Consider the following 13,433-nt stretch of genomic DNA (forward strand, 5'->3'; position numbering starts at 1 on the left):
AAACAATATACAGTATGTTTAAAGGCCACTCTGCCCTCTATTGCATTTGATTTCTTCATGACAATACGGGAACAAGACAGAGACAAGTAGGGACTAAATAAATGGCAACAAGTCTCGTGAGTGTTTGCAATGTTGTCGTTATGAACATATTGCACGTTTTCTTCAGGAATCATGGCCATTAAGCTACCAGGGTTAGTTGTGAGAGGGAGTAATGGTCAGGTTGAATTTTAAAGTGTGTGTACAGTAGCACCCTCTGCAGGTCTGCCTACAATACTACTGTGAATTATATAAAGAGAAACTCGGCATCTGAAACTCTTTACAGCCCTACCTTTTGTGTCTAATATATCAGCAACCTGTTTGTATGGAAGACTTAAAAATGCCTAAAGTAAAAAAAAAAAAAAAATTAAAGAAAAGAAAAGAAAAGAAAAAAAAAATCAAACTAAAGGAATAAACTGAAAAACAATACAAACCATTGTATGCATTTCTTATGCTTTTACTGTGTCACAATGACATGAAAAAGATTGCATTTACATGTCGCCCATTTTTGAGGCACTAAAACCAGGTATTTTAAGTCCAAACATGATCTTTTATAACATGATCCAGACCCTAACTACACTGTTTATGTGCCTAAACCTACGCAGACCTTAAGCACAGCGTCAACATAAAGTTGAAAATTGAAGGTAATTGTTACATAAAGTTTTAACATATCCATAGGAAATGAAATGTACAAATTTAACATATCTGTGGTTTGCAGAAACGTCACAATGAAAACAATTCATTTAGTTTTTAAAGGCGCACTATGGAGGAATTTTGATCGGAAGAAAAAAGATCTTCACTGACTGAATTTTTTATGCATAAACAAACTAAATCAACAAACTCTCTTTGTTTTCATGACTGAATAAACTGAATAAACAAACTGACTTTAAAGGACAATACAATTTCATACTGTTTTACTTTGTATTTGGCAGACCCCGCCACCTTTCTAGCTTCAAACTATGTTCTGGGACCTTATTTTCCTCTGAGAACAGCTTGTTTATTCAGTCATGGAAAAGATAAATATTTCTGAGTTTGTATTATTACCTCATTGATATTAAGAGTTTGAATTTCTTCTCCAAAATTATTTCAACTTTTTATAGACAAAGGCAAACAAAAATATCATTAAAGGTAAAAGGTTGATTATGACACATTGAATTCATACATAAAAAGAAAGTACAAATTACAATGTGAGTTTTATTTCATTCATCATTCATAATCTAATTTTCTTGCATACCTGTATGACCACATATTATTGTTAAACCCTGCAAATCTACCTGCCCACACCTTCGCTTTCATCAGGCAGAACCAGATGTGTCTAACTGAGGCTTCTTCAACATGTTAAAATCTCACTGATCTTATTCCCATTCTGAAGAATGTCCAGGACAGCAAGGATATCACTGATGATTATCATTGCAAAAGCCTGTATTATACTGCAAAGAATTTAGTCTCGTACAAACATACACATTGTAAAGGAATAATATATATTTGAGCCAAAATATAGTCATATGGTCAATACAATGAAGAGGTTGAGGTCAGATTTGAGCTCAGAAACAGAAGAAACCCTGTTCAGTCCAGACTCTTGTGATCGAGTGCCTGGTAGGCGTCAGCATACTGGGAGTCATCCTGAGCACTGGACTCTGGATCAACATCTGGCTGTAAAGACTGCAGCCCTACTGCAGCCTGAGTGGAGGCAACATCTGCATTTCCCTCACAGCAATCAGCCTGTAAATAATGAAAAATGTAATTTATGTGAGCAGGAATTCTTTTAAAAGTCATTCAAGAAAGACATTTTAATCCAAATATAAAAAGGTAATGGTAAAGGTAACTCACCTCGCCCTTGTTTGCGTCAGGTTTGTTCTGATGTTCTGAAACAGATAAGCAACAGGAAATATTTAAGATCACGCTGTGGAGTAGAGCTAGTGTTTCCCCCCTTATATCTTTATGCACCGGTCACCTCACCAGGGTCACTCCGGAAGTGTCTGTAGAATATCAGAGGTATAATCGCACAAACCAGAAGAGCCAGGCTCACCGAGACAATGATGACGACTGTGGTGTCTGCCAACAACAGAAACAGACATACATGTGTGCTGGTGACCAAACAGTTTACACTACAGTACTACAACAAAGTGACAAAGTAGTCCTGTTCTACGGTGGCCCTGTGGGCCAAATCACAATAGCAAAAAAGTAAAAAAACACAACAGTTTTGACCCATTAAGCTGATTTTCTACATATAAATACTAATTATGATGCTAATGTGTATCCAGTGTTTCCGCAGTCTCGTTTTCTGTCTTGGAAATAGCAACACTTAATTTCAATCAATAATACACTCTGCATGCAGAGTGCAATGAAAAGTTTTAATTTACTTTCTGGTGTACCCACGGTCCCCCAACATGCCTAACACAGTGCTTTAGTTTAGCGATTTCCTTCACATTCAGTTGAGGGTTGGCGTAAGAGAAACACAATGACACATTTTTTCCAGTCGGGGAAAAAACACTTGTCTTGCCCCTGACTCAAAACCCAACACCTCTCGCCACTTATTACTGAAACTGCAGTCTGTGGAAACTCTGCCTCTTCAACACAATGCATATTTTAATGACATTTACACTTTAAACACTGTGTTTTCATGACTTCACTTTTTTCAAGCAGCACATTTTAATAATGCATGCCTTTTTTAATCCGTTAATAATCCGTTAATACTAAGCATTGCATACAACTAAATACCTGGAAAATATAAAAGTTGTTATTGTATAGTTAGCAAACCTCCTGACAGAAAGGTGACATATCTTTGTTCTGGTGTCTCATTACATTTCTGTTGGGCTTTACAGAATGATTTAAGATCTAACTCACATCTATCGGCATGTGTAGCTGTAACAAAGTCTCAACTTGTCGGCCAATAACTCTTGAAACCACAAAGGCTATGGCGTCTTTTTGGTCGTGAAGGTCACGACTCAGGTATACGTATGCTAGAAAATTATATAAATATATATAAAATCCAGATGATATCCTGAGAAGAGTTTAGCCTTTTTAATGAGCATTGCCTTTAAATTAAACAGCACAACTAGTAAGCATGAGAAAATATCCCCTCCTGTTTAAACATACCCAAGTGCAAAAACAATAAATTAAATGGTCGAAGCACATCGACTCCTCTTTTATTAGAAAAAAAAGAAAAATCCAGGATCTATGAATATAGAAATATTTTTCATTTTAAAAGTTGAACTGCTGGACACAAGATAACACTTAGCTAACACTTGATTCCTCCTGCTTCACGAGTTGTCTCAGTGTATGTATGTATGACCTGGAGGCTTCCACATGACACTGACCACCAGACTACCAGACTAATTATGATGCCACAAATCATCTCGTACATGTATCATAATATCATATTCGTATTTATGTTTTCATTCGCTTACGTATAATTAACCTTATAGTATATCTACAGAGTGAGTGGGTACTCTTCCACAGAGCCCCCCTTGCTGCTGCACAGTTCAGTCACCAGGATAAAATTTAAGCAGTTAACGTTTCTGCAAACCACAGGTACGTTCAAGTTTGTACACATCATACAATATACACCATATTGACATGTGTACAAAATCTATTATATCATGTTCACAATACATGTTTTTTAACTAACTTTTTTAAGGCAGAGTCAGAGGGGCTGCCAGCAGGGACCACAGTTCCAGTCTGCATTTTATCATTTGTGAGTGAGAAACCACTGGATATGTATGACAAGACCACGGCATTTCAACATCTGTAAGAGGTACACCCTCGATATTTTTAAGGAGACTTCAAGTGTCTGGTGCCCCCTGCAAAAATGCCCTTTTGGACGTCCTATGGTAGATAAAACATGATAAAATGTCCCTCTTGGGTGTCTTGGGTTCTGCTCGCTGGTGCCCCTTTTTATCTTTTTGCCCCCGCCCCTCAAACATCCTGAGTCTGCCAGTGAAGAGGAATAACTAAAACAAAACATATTTTCAAGCAGAGGAGAAAATCGTCATCATTATAACGTGTAAAAAATGTTTTGCTTTTTTTTTTTAGCTTGCTATAAGAGAACCACTGCCAAACTGTGAAATACCTTTGAGTTTGGTTGCTGCTTGCTGGTTTGTCTTGTCCTGTGCAGCAGGCAGGGTTAATGCTGCTGGGGACGGTTCAGTTCTGGGTTGAAAGCTGCTCTGGGGCAGAGATTGTGCTTCAGTCCGCAGTGTGGTGGCGGTGGTGGCGGTGGCGGTGGTGGAGGGAGGAGATCCAGGAGGAACAGTGGAAGCTTTGAGTGGACAGGGTGGATGATGAGGAATACGTGTGTGTGTGTGTGTGTGCGTGCGTGTGTGTGTGTGTGTGTGTGTGCGTGTGTGTGTGTACGTGTGTGTGTGTGTGTGTGTGTGCGTGTGTGTGTGTGTGTGTGTGTGTGTGTGTGTGTGTGTGTGCGTGGTCATGTGATATTGATGCTTAATGTATGACGCATCACAAGACATAATGTACATAACTACGTTGTTCTGGGGAGGTAATTTTAATCAGAAGAGAAAGATTTTCATTGACTGATTTTTGTGTGCCTAAACAAACTAACTAAACAAACTCTCTTTGTTTTCACGTCTGAATAAACTGAATAAACAAACTGACCTTAAAGGACAGCACAACTTTTATACCGTGTTACTTTGTTTATATGTGGCGGACCCTGCCACCTTTCTAGCTTCAAACAGTGTTCTGGGGAGCTTATTTTCCTCTGAGAACAGCTTGTTTAGTCACTTATGGTAAAGATAAATATTTGCATTATTACCTCATTAAAATTAAGAGTTTGAATTTCTGCTTCAAAGCTACATGCCCCTGGTGTAGTGTAGTGCAGTTATCTACACATTGATCATCTTTAAGTGTTTTGCTGTAGCCTGCAGGCAGAATCAGTGGTATTTACAAGACAATGAGTTTTCAGTCTTACAGTCCAGACAACATGACCTAATCACCATCTAACAGTAACCCACAGTTAACACTTTAAGCTTCATTTCATACCAAATTTGCAATCCTCATTAGAGCATAGTTTATCATTATCCCACAACGTCCCTTAACTGCTGACATGTTATGCATCTAATCAAGAACTTACCGTTTAGCACCATGAGAATGACCTCCTGGTACAACACATTAAAGGTTTTCCCCACACCACAGTGATATGTCCCTGCATCCGCCCTCCTCAGCCTCTTTATGGTCACATTGAAGGCTCCATCTCCTCTGTTGACCTCCATGCTGTATCTCCCTCTTCTTGTGATGGCCGAGGCCTTCCTCTCAGTCTGAATGAGAGTGTTTTCTCCGGAGCAGTCTCCTTTGCAGAAGTACATGTTGAAGTGTTCGGAGTCATTGTCTGTGGTCCAGCTGCCAGAGCAGTGTATAGAGACCTCTCCTCCAACATGGCCTCTCACCTCCAGCACTGCCGAGGCCTCCGCACACACAGCTGCAGGATAAAACACAAATGCAAAAACATCCAGTCACAACTTTTAGTATATGACATTTTTTTATTCATTCTGTTCAGTTACCATCATAACCACCCACCCACAGCTTGCCCTATAAAACACACAAGCTGTATTTTCATTATAACAAAAATCTGTATGCTTGCGACATTACAGGATTATTCGTTTAGCTTTTTGACATCCTGGGAATGTGTGTAGCCTACTTTTCTCTCTCTCTCCCTCTTCATGCGCGCGGGTCCAGACACTTACACAGCTTATTGCAGTTAATCTAGTTAGATAAAACCTATCGCTGTTGTTGTTTGAGCAGTCCCTTTAGTTTTACAGCAGAGGGCAGAAATAGACTTTTTTTTTTTTAAATAACATTAGAATAAAAGTATCTCTTTTCATTTAATATATTAGTATGATTGTGAATCAATAATTTAAAATGTTTGTCGGGTCCACAAAACTGAACATTTGCTCTCATTCACGTATGAATTAATGGTGAAATACAATGCAAATAAAACATTCTGTGTCAAAACTCACCTGAGAAGCAGCAAAAAGTAAGAACATGAAGAATCCTCATTCTTTCGCCAGGATAAAAACAAACCAAGTAGAAGAAAACTTAGTCCAGTGGCATAACACTGGAGTACCTTAAAGATCCAGAGAAGCTACAAAGATGTGTTTGAGGGAAAATGATTGCAGCAGCAGTTTTGTCTTCAGCTCACGTCACCAATAAATGAGCATAATTCTGTTTTACAAAGTTGCTTTTTTTACTGTGCCATTAGATTTCTTTTTAAAGTAGAGAATATACAGTATAGCCTACTATAGTTTCTTTAGCCCCTTCCTCTCCGTCACTCTGGTCTGAAGAAGCAGCTCATGACTGTGAAACTCCTTATTGTTTATATTTATTGTTCAGGCTCCTGCAGCTGGATCTGGGTGTCTGTGTGCATCTGCAGTACAGGAAGCTGGAGGGCATCAAACTCAACAAGCTGTCTGCTGACTGTGTCACGGGGATCAGAGAGCAGTCTGAGGACTGTTTCATAAACCCCACCTCCATCACCAAATCAGGCTAATTTTCAGCTAATTTAATTTTATGAATAGGAGGGCTTATCTTTAATTTCTTTATTTAAAAAAAAAAAAAAGCAACACCCTCCTCCACAATAGCAGTATTTTATTTGGACAGTCCACTTGACCTAGAAAAAAACCTCTGCAATATTCTCCCCTATATGTCATTACAATACTGTAGATCATATTCACACAAAAGCCATTTTCCTCTGACGTCATGCTCAGGATTGGAAGCTTGAAGGCTGGGATGATGTAATGCTGTTGTGCTCCAGGTTGCAAATCGTATAAACATATGGAAACTGACACATTTTTATCATTTCACCACTTCCCCATTGATCAGCAACTGATAAGATGATGGATAGTGAAAATCCAGAGGGACATGGGCCATGTTTCACGGTAAAACAACATGTTTGATAACCCTTAGCTAACATTAGCATTTAACTGCCTCCCATTTGATTACATAAATTGCATTTCACTCTCACTTCACTGGATCAAACGTGTCAAAGATTTGCAAAGATATTTTTGACTCACTCCTCTCCAATTGTATCCTGTAACACTATCGAACAGTTATGTTAGCTTGGAATCGGTTGAATGCTAACGTTAGCGGAAGCTAATGGTTACCAATATGTTGTTTTATCTTGAAATACATCGATGTCCAGATTGTCACCTTTGATTATCTTTTAAGTTGCTAATAAATATTTTGTTTTACCTTGACTTTTGGTATTATTTGATAGTTATCCTCTTAGCTAATGTTAGCATTCAGCGATTCCCTAGCTAACATTACAGTTTGAATACATTCAATGTGTTTCAATTCCAGGCCTATAAATGTGTCCAAGAGGTTTGTTAATATTTTAGAATCCATTGGGATCCATTGGGCATGAGGAAGTTGTTCAATGCTAATGCTAGCTCTCTCTAACATATGCTAACAGGAATTATTAATTACGTTGTTTTACCTTGAAATATGGCCCATGTCCCTTTGGATTTTCACTATCCATTGTCTTTTAAGTTGCTGATCAATCAGGAAGCCTTTAAGTGGCAACAATTTGTCAGATTTCCTATGGTTATACGAAACGGCTATAAGTATGGTTAGCCAGGTTAGCTGTTTCCCTCTGTTTCCCTCTGTTTCCAGTCTTTGTGCTATAATTTACCCACAAGTTTCCTGGGGAGGTCACAAGAGAGGTCATTGGGGAAATGATTCTGGGTGATCCTCCCAGAGCTCGGCGGAAGTAGCTTACGTACAAAAGTATGACAACGACTTCATTGCTTTTGAAGCGTTAGCTCAGTGTGTTAAACAATGTAAGTAGTATTCACTCGATAAAGGCGCTAACCTAGATCTTGATGAATGAATAATACGCCGTACCAATCGCTCTAAGAAAGAGGGCTAGCGTCCTGTTGCCATGGAAAATTGGTTTTGGTTAAGCAACAAGTCGCCCTGGAGGTCATGCCCATAATTCGCACAAAGCGGATAATGACAGTGGGATCCAGATTCGTAATGAATGGACAGATTTAGGAGAGGTATTCATCTTCTTATCTAGCTCATGGCAAGAAAGGGGTGAAGTGTATTTCTAAAATGTCAAACCATTCCTTTAAAATGTGTACCTGTGAGCATGATTTTGTGACATCACAGGAGCCAATCACGGCTCAATATGCAATTTATGCAGAAGTGTGATGTGGAAATATGAAACCTGCAGTGTTTCCACAATTTTGCAGCCAAACTACAGTTCACTACAGAGAGATCGCTTGGAAGTGTATAACAGTGTTTATTGGGTTTAACAACAGGAAAAGACCTTGGCAAGCAAACCCTGTCATTGTTCAGACACAGTGACATCAAGATATGTGAATGTGAAGGAAACTGATAACAGTGGATATGATGGAGAAAATTAGTGTGGGGAAAATAGCACCAACAGAGGCAAAACATGACAGGAAAGAAATGTGCCAAAGCTTTATGCATACTTAAAACATTGGGTTAAAAATGTGCCCAGTGTGGGTCAACATAGCACTAACTGGATGAACCTGACCTAGTATGAGCAGGGCGTTTGTGACCCTGTCAGTGTTCATTTTATATTACTTTTGGATTGCTGGATTAAAACAACACTTCTGTGGAGTTGTTTCTACCCATTAATGAGGTAAAAATTAAACAGTATTGCATCAATGCTACATTGACCCCATGCTGAGTTAATTTTAACTCATTTTTATGTAGCGTGTGTGCATCTAAATACACTAAAATCATACTAATATATGATTGAAACAAGGTCACTTTGAAAAGCCCTTTAGGCTTTGTTTTCAGAGCCTTTCTGTAAGGCCTCCCTGTTTAACGTGCACAGCACCAGTTTCCATTTCTTTATTATTCTTTCCAAAACAATGACGATGGTAAGTTATCAGTTACCAAACAACTTTTCATTTGGATGTGAAGTTGTCATTTTTCTCTGCATGAGCTGCAAAACAAGTCATTCAAATATGAAATCTTTCACAACATCTTACAAGTATAGGTTCCTCCATCCAAAAATATTTTTCTCCATCAGTATACACTTTAAAAACGTTCCTATCCTAGCTACATTAAGCTTTCTATGCACAGCTGAGTGCATGTTGCAATTTCATACAAAAAAGAAAACATCTTTCTTAGAGAAAACCTTTATTACCAGCAAAACAGTTCCCATAGAATAATATATATATTTTATATACTACATTTGTTTTCATCCAAAATATAATTGTATTCAGTAACTCAAACACCAAACAATGTTGGTCATATTTACATTTTAGCCTGTGAAATACTGTCATTCATGGTGAGCATTTTCGCAAGGTGGTTTTTACATGAATGCCCATGTGATGAAAACAATACTTGGCAGCGTAGTGCAATAGTTGTAAAGTCCTGGAGGTCCGTTGGTCTTGTTTAAGATCGTGGGAGGACCTGAGCGATGGTGTCCCGTGCACTCTGGCTGAGTCTTTCTGGGAACTTGACCTCATACTCCACTAGTAGGTCACCTCGACGATCGGGGCGTTTGGGGTAAGGAAGCCCCTCGCCGCTGATGCGTCGCTTCATACCTGGCTGCACGACTTCTGTTGTTGACACGGTCACTGTTTTGCCTTCCAGGGTTGGCACGTTGACTGTGCAGCCACACAAGGCCTGATGGGACAGAAGGGAATACAAAAGGGGAAAAAAATCATAAATTAAGATCATGACAAGACACTAATAGGAACGTAGTTCCACCTTTTTTCAGCAGATAAAAATTGTTTGGGTTTGTTTTCAAGCACTTTTGTGAGGAAAATAAGTGACAAAAAAGTTTTAAGTAATCTTAACTTACATCTCTGAGTGAGATCCTAGCCGGGTAAACGATGTCTGAGCCGTCACGCTTGAATACTGAATGAGGCTTGTCCTTCAACACAAAAACCACGTCAGCTGGAATGTTTGTGGGAGTCTGGTCCCCCTCTTTGGGAAACGTGATTTTTGTGCCCTCTTTCCACCCCTTCTTTATCTGCACCTCCAGGATTTTGTCTTCAGCCCGTATCGATCGCCCATCGGGGTTCAGTCGTTTACGAGAGATCTTCATTCTCTTGGTGCAACCCGACAGAACTTCCTCCAGGGTCACCTGAAGATCGTGAACCACAGGAGGGTCCTGCTGCTTCTTTACAACGCTACTTTGACTGCCCATTCCACCCATACCAGAGCTGAACGAGCGAGGGAACCCACCCATTCCGGCGCCCCCCATCCCAAAGCGAGTGAAAGGGTCATTAGTGTCCATTTCCTCATCCATGCCGCATCCATTGCGGGCACCAAAGAACTGTCCGAAGGGGTTACGTCCACCAAAGAACTCTTCAAAGATGGCATGAGGGTCGCCCTGGAAGGTATAGCTGAAGTTGCCAGGTCCACCACCACCACCACCACCACCTGAGGGGCCTCCGCCTTTCAGACCTGAGTGACAGAAACATTTAGTTAGTTACATGTGTGGTATATTCCTTTTCTGTGCTGTTTTGAGAGGTAAGTGTCATTGATAAGGGAGAAACCTGGTGCCATTACAGGCATGAGCCAACTAAATTTAGCTTAGAAGGGCGACAGCAAAACCTTTCATGTTACAGCTGACGACACAAGCAGCAGAGTTTACTGTAAGTTGCTCTTTGAATTAATCCAGATAGTAAAAAATGAATGCCAAAAAAGTCCCTCCGTGTTATTATCATATTGTAGATCTATTACAAATTCAGTATGGGGTCAATCTAAGGCTGGGTAATGGCCTGAAAAATAATATTGCAATATTTTTTAGGCTTTATTGCGATACACAACATATAGCTCAATATTTGCTGCACCTGGGGAGAGCCAAACATGTCGTCGCCGGTGTGGACATCTTTAACAGTATTAGAGGAAGACAACAGGACTGACCGCATTTTGCAATACATGTTCGGCAATATTAAATCGCCTATTTTTGCTTGCTACATCTTATCCTTCCTTACCCTCAGGTGTGCATGAACTACAGGTTAGGAAACTTCTTTAAACAATACAAAAATGTAAAATAACTGGTTGAGTTATCTGTTATTATCTGTTATCTGTATTGGCTGGGGGAAAAAAATCCATATTGTGCATCCCTGTAGAAAAGTATTGTCATGTGCAAAATGAACTGCAGCAAAAAACTATTTTAAAAATGTAAACAGGCCCTGAGACCTTCAACTCAACTGTGTACAGACACCACCATAAAAAATGTGGCACGAACCTACAAAATTCTCCAGCAGCAACTCTTGCGGTTTCTATTAAGCTGTCTACCTTTGTAGAAATGTTATTATTGTACTGAAAGGACACATGCTTTGCTCTTTTCTGTATTACCACATCTGGCACCATATTGGAGAGAGTTAAAATCTCATGTGTATCAAAGGATGCAAAACTTTTACAAAGTAACACTTCTTACGTTCTTCACATGAAGTCATGAAGTGAACTTTGACTTTAGTTACCATGCTTACCAAACATGTGAGAACAGTAAGTATAAATGGTTTGAGTACATGTCTGTGTCCCTGCCCAGCTGTCAGGTTGCCATGCACCAGAATCAACAGTGACTTCAGTGACGACACCCCTCAAACATCCGCACGTTGTACGCTCGGCCCCGCCCCCCTGCTGACGTCACACGGAGTCTTCACACTCCCCCTCCTGAACTCAGGTTTACACGTTTTTACGTCGGGGATTGTCTGTGACTTCTTGTAGAAACATGTCATGTGAGTTTCCCTGTCAGCAAAGCCTCGCCTGTCGTGGCCCAGCAGAGGAGCCGCGGGTAAAGGGCAGAGCCGAGGGGAGCTGGGAGCGCCATGACACCCAGGATAACATTAACGTCCTCTTTGGTGAAGTGCATGTTGACATGTCACCTCCACGCAGTCGTGTCGTAAAGCTACACTGGCAACTCTCTCTCTCCTAATGAACTGCACTGTTTAACGATTCATGTGACAACCTTACCTTCTTCGCCGTAACGGTCGTATATATCCTTTTTCTTTGGGTCGCTCAAAACGTCGTAAGCTTCAGCGATTTCTTTAAATTTCTCTTCGGCGTCCGGTGCTTTGTTTTTGTCGGGGTGATAGCGCAGAGCCTGCTTCCGATAAGCTTTCTTTATATCGTCCTCCGACGCTCCTCTCTTAATTCCCAAAATGTCGTAGTAGTCTTTGCCCATTTTGACCAAACGGCTGTGAATAAACTTCGCTAGCAGCTCCTCCGTCCGACTTCTGCCTCAACTCAGAGCGCCTCGTCCCGGAGATTTTCTTTATAAGCGGCGCAGAAACTTCCAGAGTTTTCCATAACCAGCCTGAACAATCTCCACTGTCAGTCCGGATCAGACACGCCCAGCGGGACGGCACGTCATGCTGCCTTCAACTGCTGTCGGAAATATCCCGGCACAGTAACATACCATACCTTATCAGTCGCCCAGACCTCAGTATGACTATAAACACCACAACAGGAAGGAGTGGGCTATATTTTTAAACAAGCATGGGATACTTTCAGTTATATTTATAAAGAACAATACGGTTGCATCCCAAATGCACACGTCCCAGTGGACATTACTGACATGTCGGGCTAATGCCATGAACAATGAATAAACCGCAATAAAATACAGCCCAGAAATACTTGTTTTGCAAGTCTTGTGCAAACTGGAAAAAGTCTGCCTCGCCTTACCAAAATTAAATGTTTATAAGCCTAGATTGCTGGCAGACTGTTATGCTCACTACTAAATCACCGGGGCACTTGCTGGTAATGCGCTCCTCATGAGAGATATGTAAGGCCTAATACTGTGGCACTTTACCTTTAGGTGGCAAGGTCTTCCAAAATAAACATCTCCAATCTGATTTCCTCTTCTTTCTGTTATTTGAGGTTAGATATGTAACTTGCAATAGTATAATAGAAGGATAAACATTTTGGTCAATACATATTCAAAGCTTCAACAAGCTCAGCTGCTGCTGACGCGGCCACAAACTGAAAAGAAATAACATTAAATCTAGACATACATGAGCTTATCCTTTGTGATGTTTTATCGACAATAACAATAAGAAATTGCGAGATTTACAGGTAAAAAGCTAAAGTACAACTGTGCATGTACAGAGAAATGCAGCCTCACACTGACCACTGGAGCTGTATCCCATTTTTCCATTTAGCCTATGTTTTAGTTATTATTGAACTATAAAATGTCAAATGAAATTATATTATAAAATTTTCCCATTTTGTTTCATATTCTTTAACACTGCTCTGCGTGGCTTTTCAAGTACAAAAACAGTGTGAGAGTGTACGAGTGGCACTTGAAGGCAGCATTTCAGATTTAATTTACACACATGGAGGCCTACGTGCTTTCACACTTAAACACAAATGTCTATCAGACATTTGTTGGGAAAGGTTTACACTATGTTTATAAAAAGTACCCTTACTTAAAGCAAACATTATAATGA

The 13,433-nt window shown here is 40.0% G+C and overlaps 2 protein-coding genes across 2 annotated transcripts; both read right to left on the bottom strand.

Annotated features, from left to right (window-relative positions):
- Positions 1-1,153: 1,153 nt before the first annotated feature.
- LOC311265059 (uncharacterized protein) lies at positions 1,154-6,118 on the bottom strand. Its single transcript, XM_084366375.1, has 6 exons — positions 6,009-6,118; positions 5,126-5,470; positions 4,109-4,222; positions 1,996-2,091; positions 1,867-1,901; positions 1,154-1,758 (listed from the first exon to the last, which is right to left on the bottom strand). Exons 1-6 carry the CDS (start codon positions 6,046-6,048, stop codon positions 1,603-1,605), a joined length of 786 nt encoding a protein of 261 aa, XP_084222501.1. The 5' UTR covers positions 6,049-6,118; the 3' UTR covers positions 1,154-1,602.
- Positions 6,119-9,145: 3,027 nt separating this feature from the next.
- On the bottom strand, positions 9,146-12,496 carry dnajb1b (DnaJ heat shock protein family (Hsp40) member B1b). The gene is made up of 3 exons (XM_084376566.1): positions 11,959-12,496; positions 9,833-10,440; positions 9,146-9,654 (listed from the first exon to the last, which is right to left on the bottom strand). The coding sequence occupies exons 1-3, from the start codon at positions 12,167-12,169 to the stop codon at positions 9,421-9,423; spliced, it is 1,053 nt and encodes a 350-aa protein (XP_084232692.1). The 5' UTR covers positions 12,170-12,496; the 3' UTR covers positions 9,146-9,420.
- Positions 12,497-13,433: the final 937 nt, after the last annotated feature.

The sequence above is a fragment of the Pagrus pagrus genome, assembly GCF_965226575.1.
Source record: "Pagrus pagrus genome assembly, chromosome: 2".
NCBI lineage: Eukaryota > Metazoa > Chordata > Actinopteri > Spariformes > Sparidae > Pagrus > Pagrus pagrus.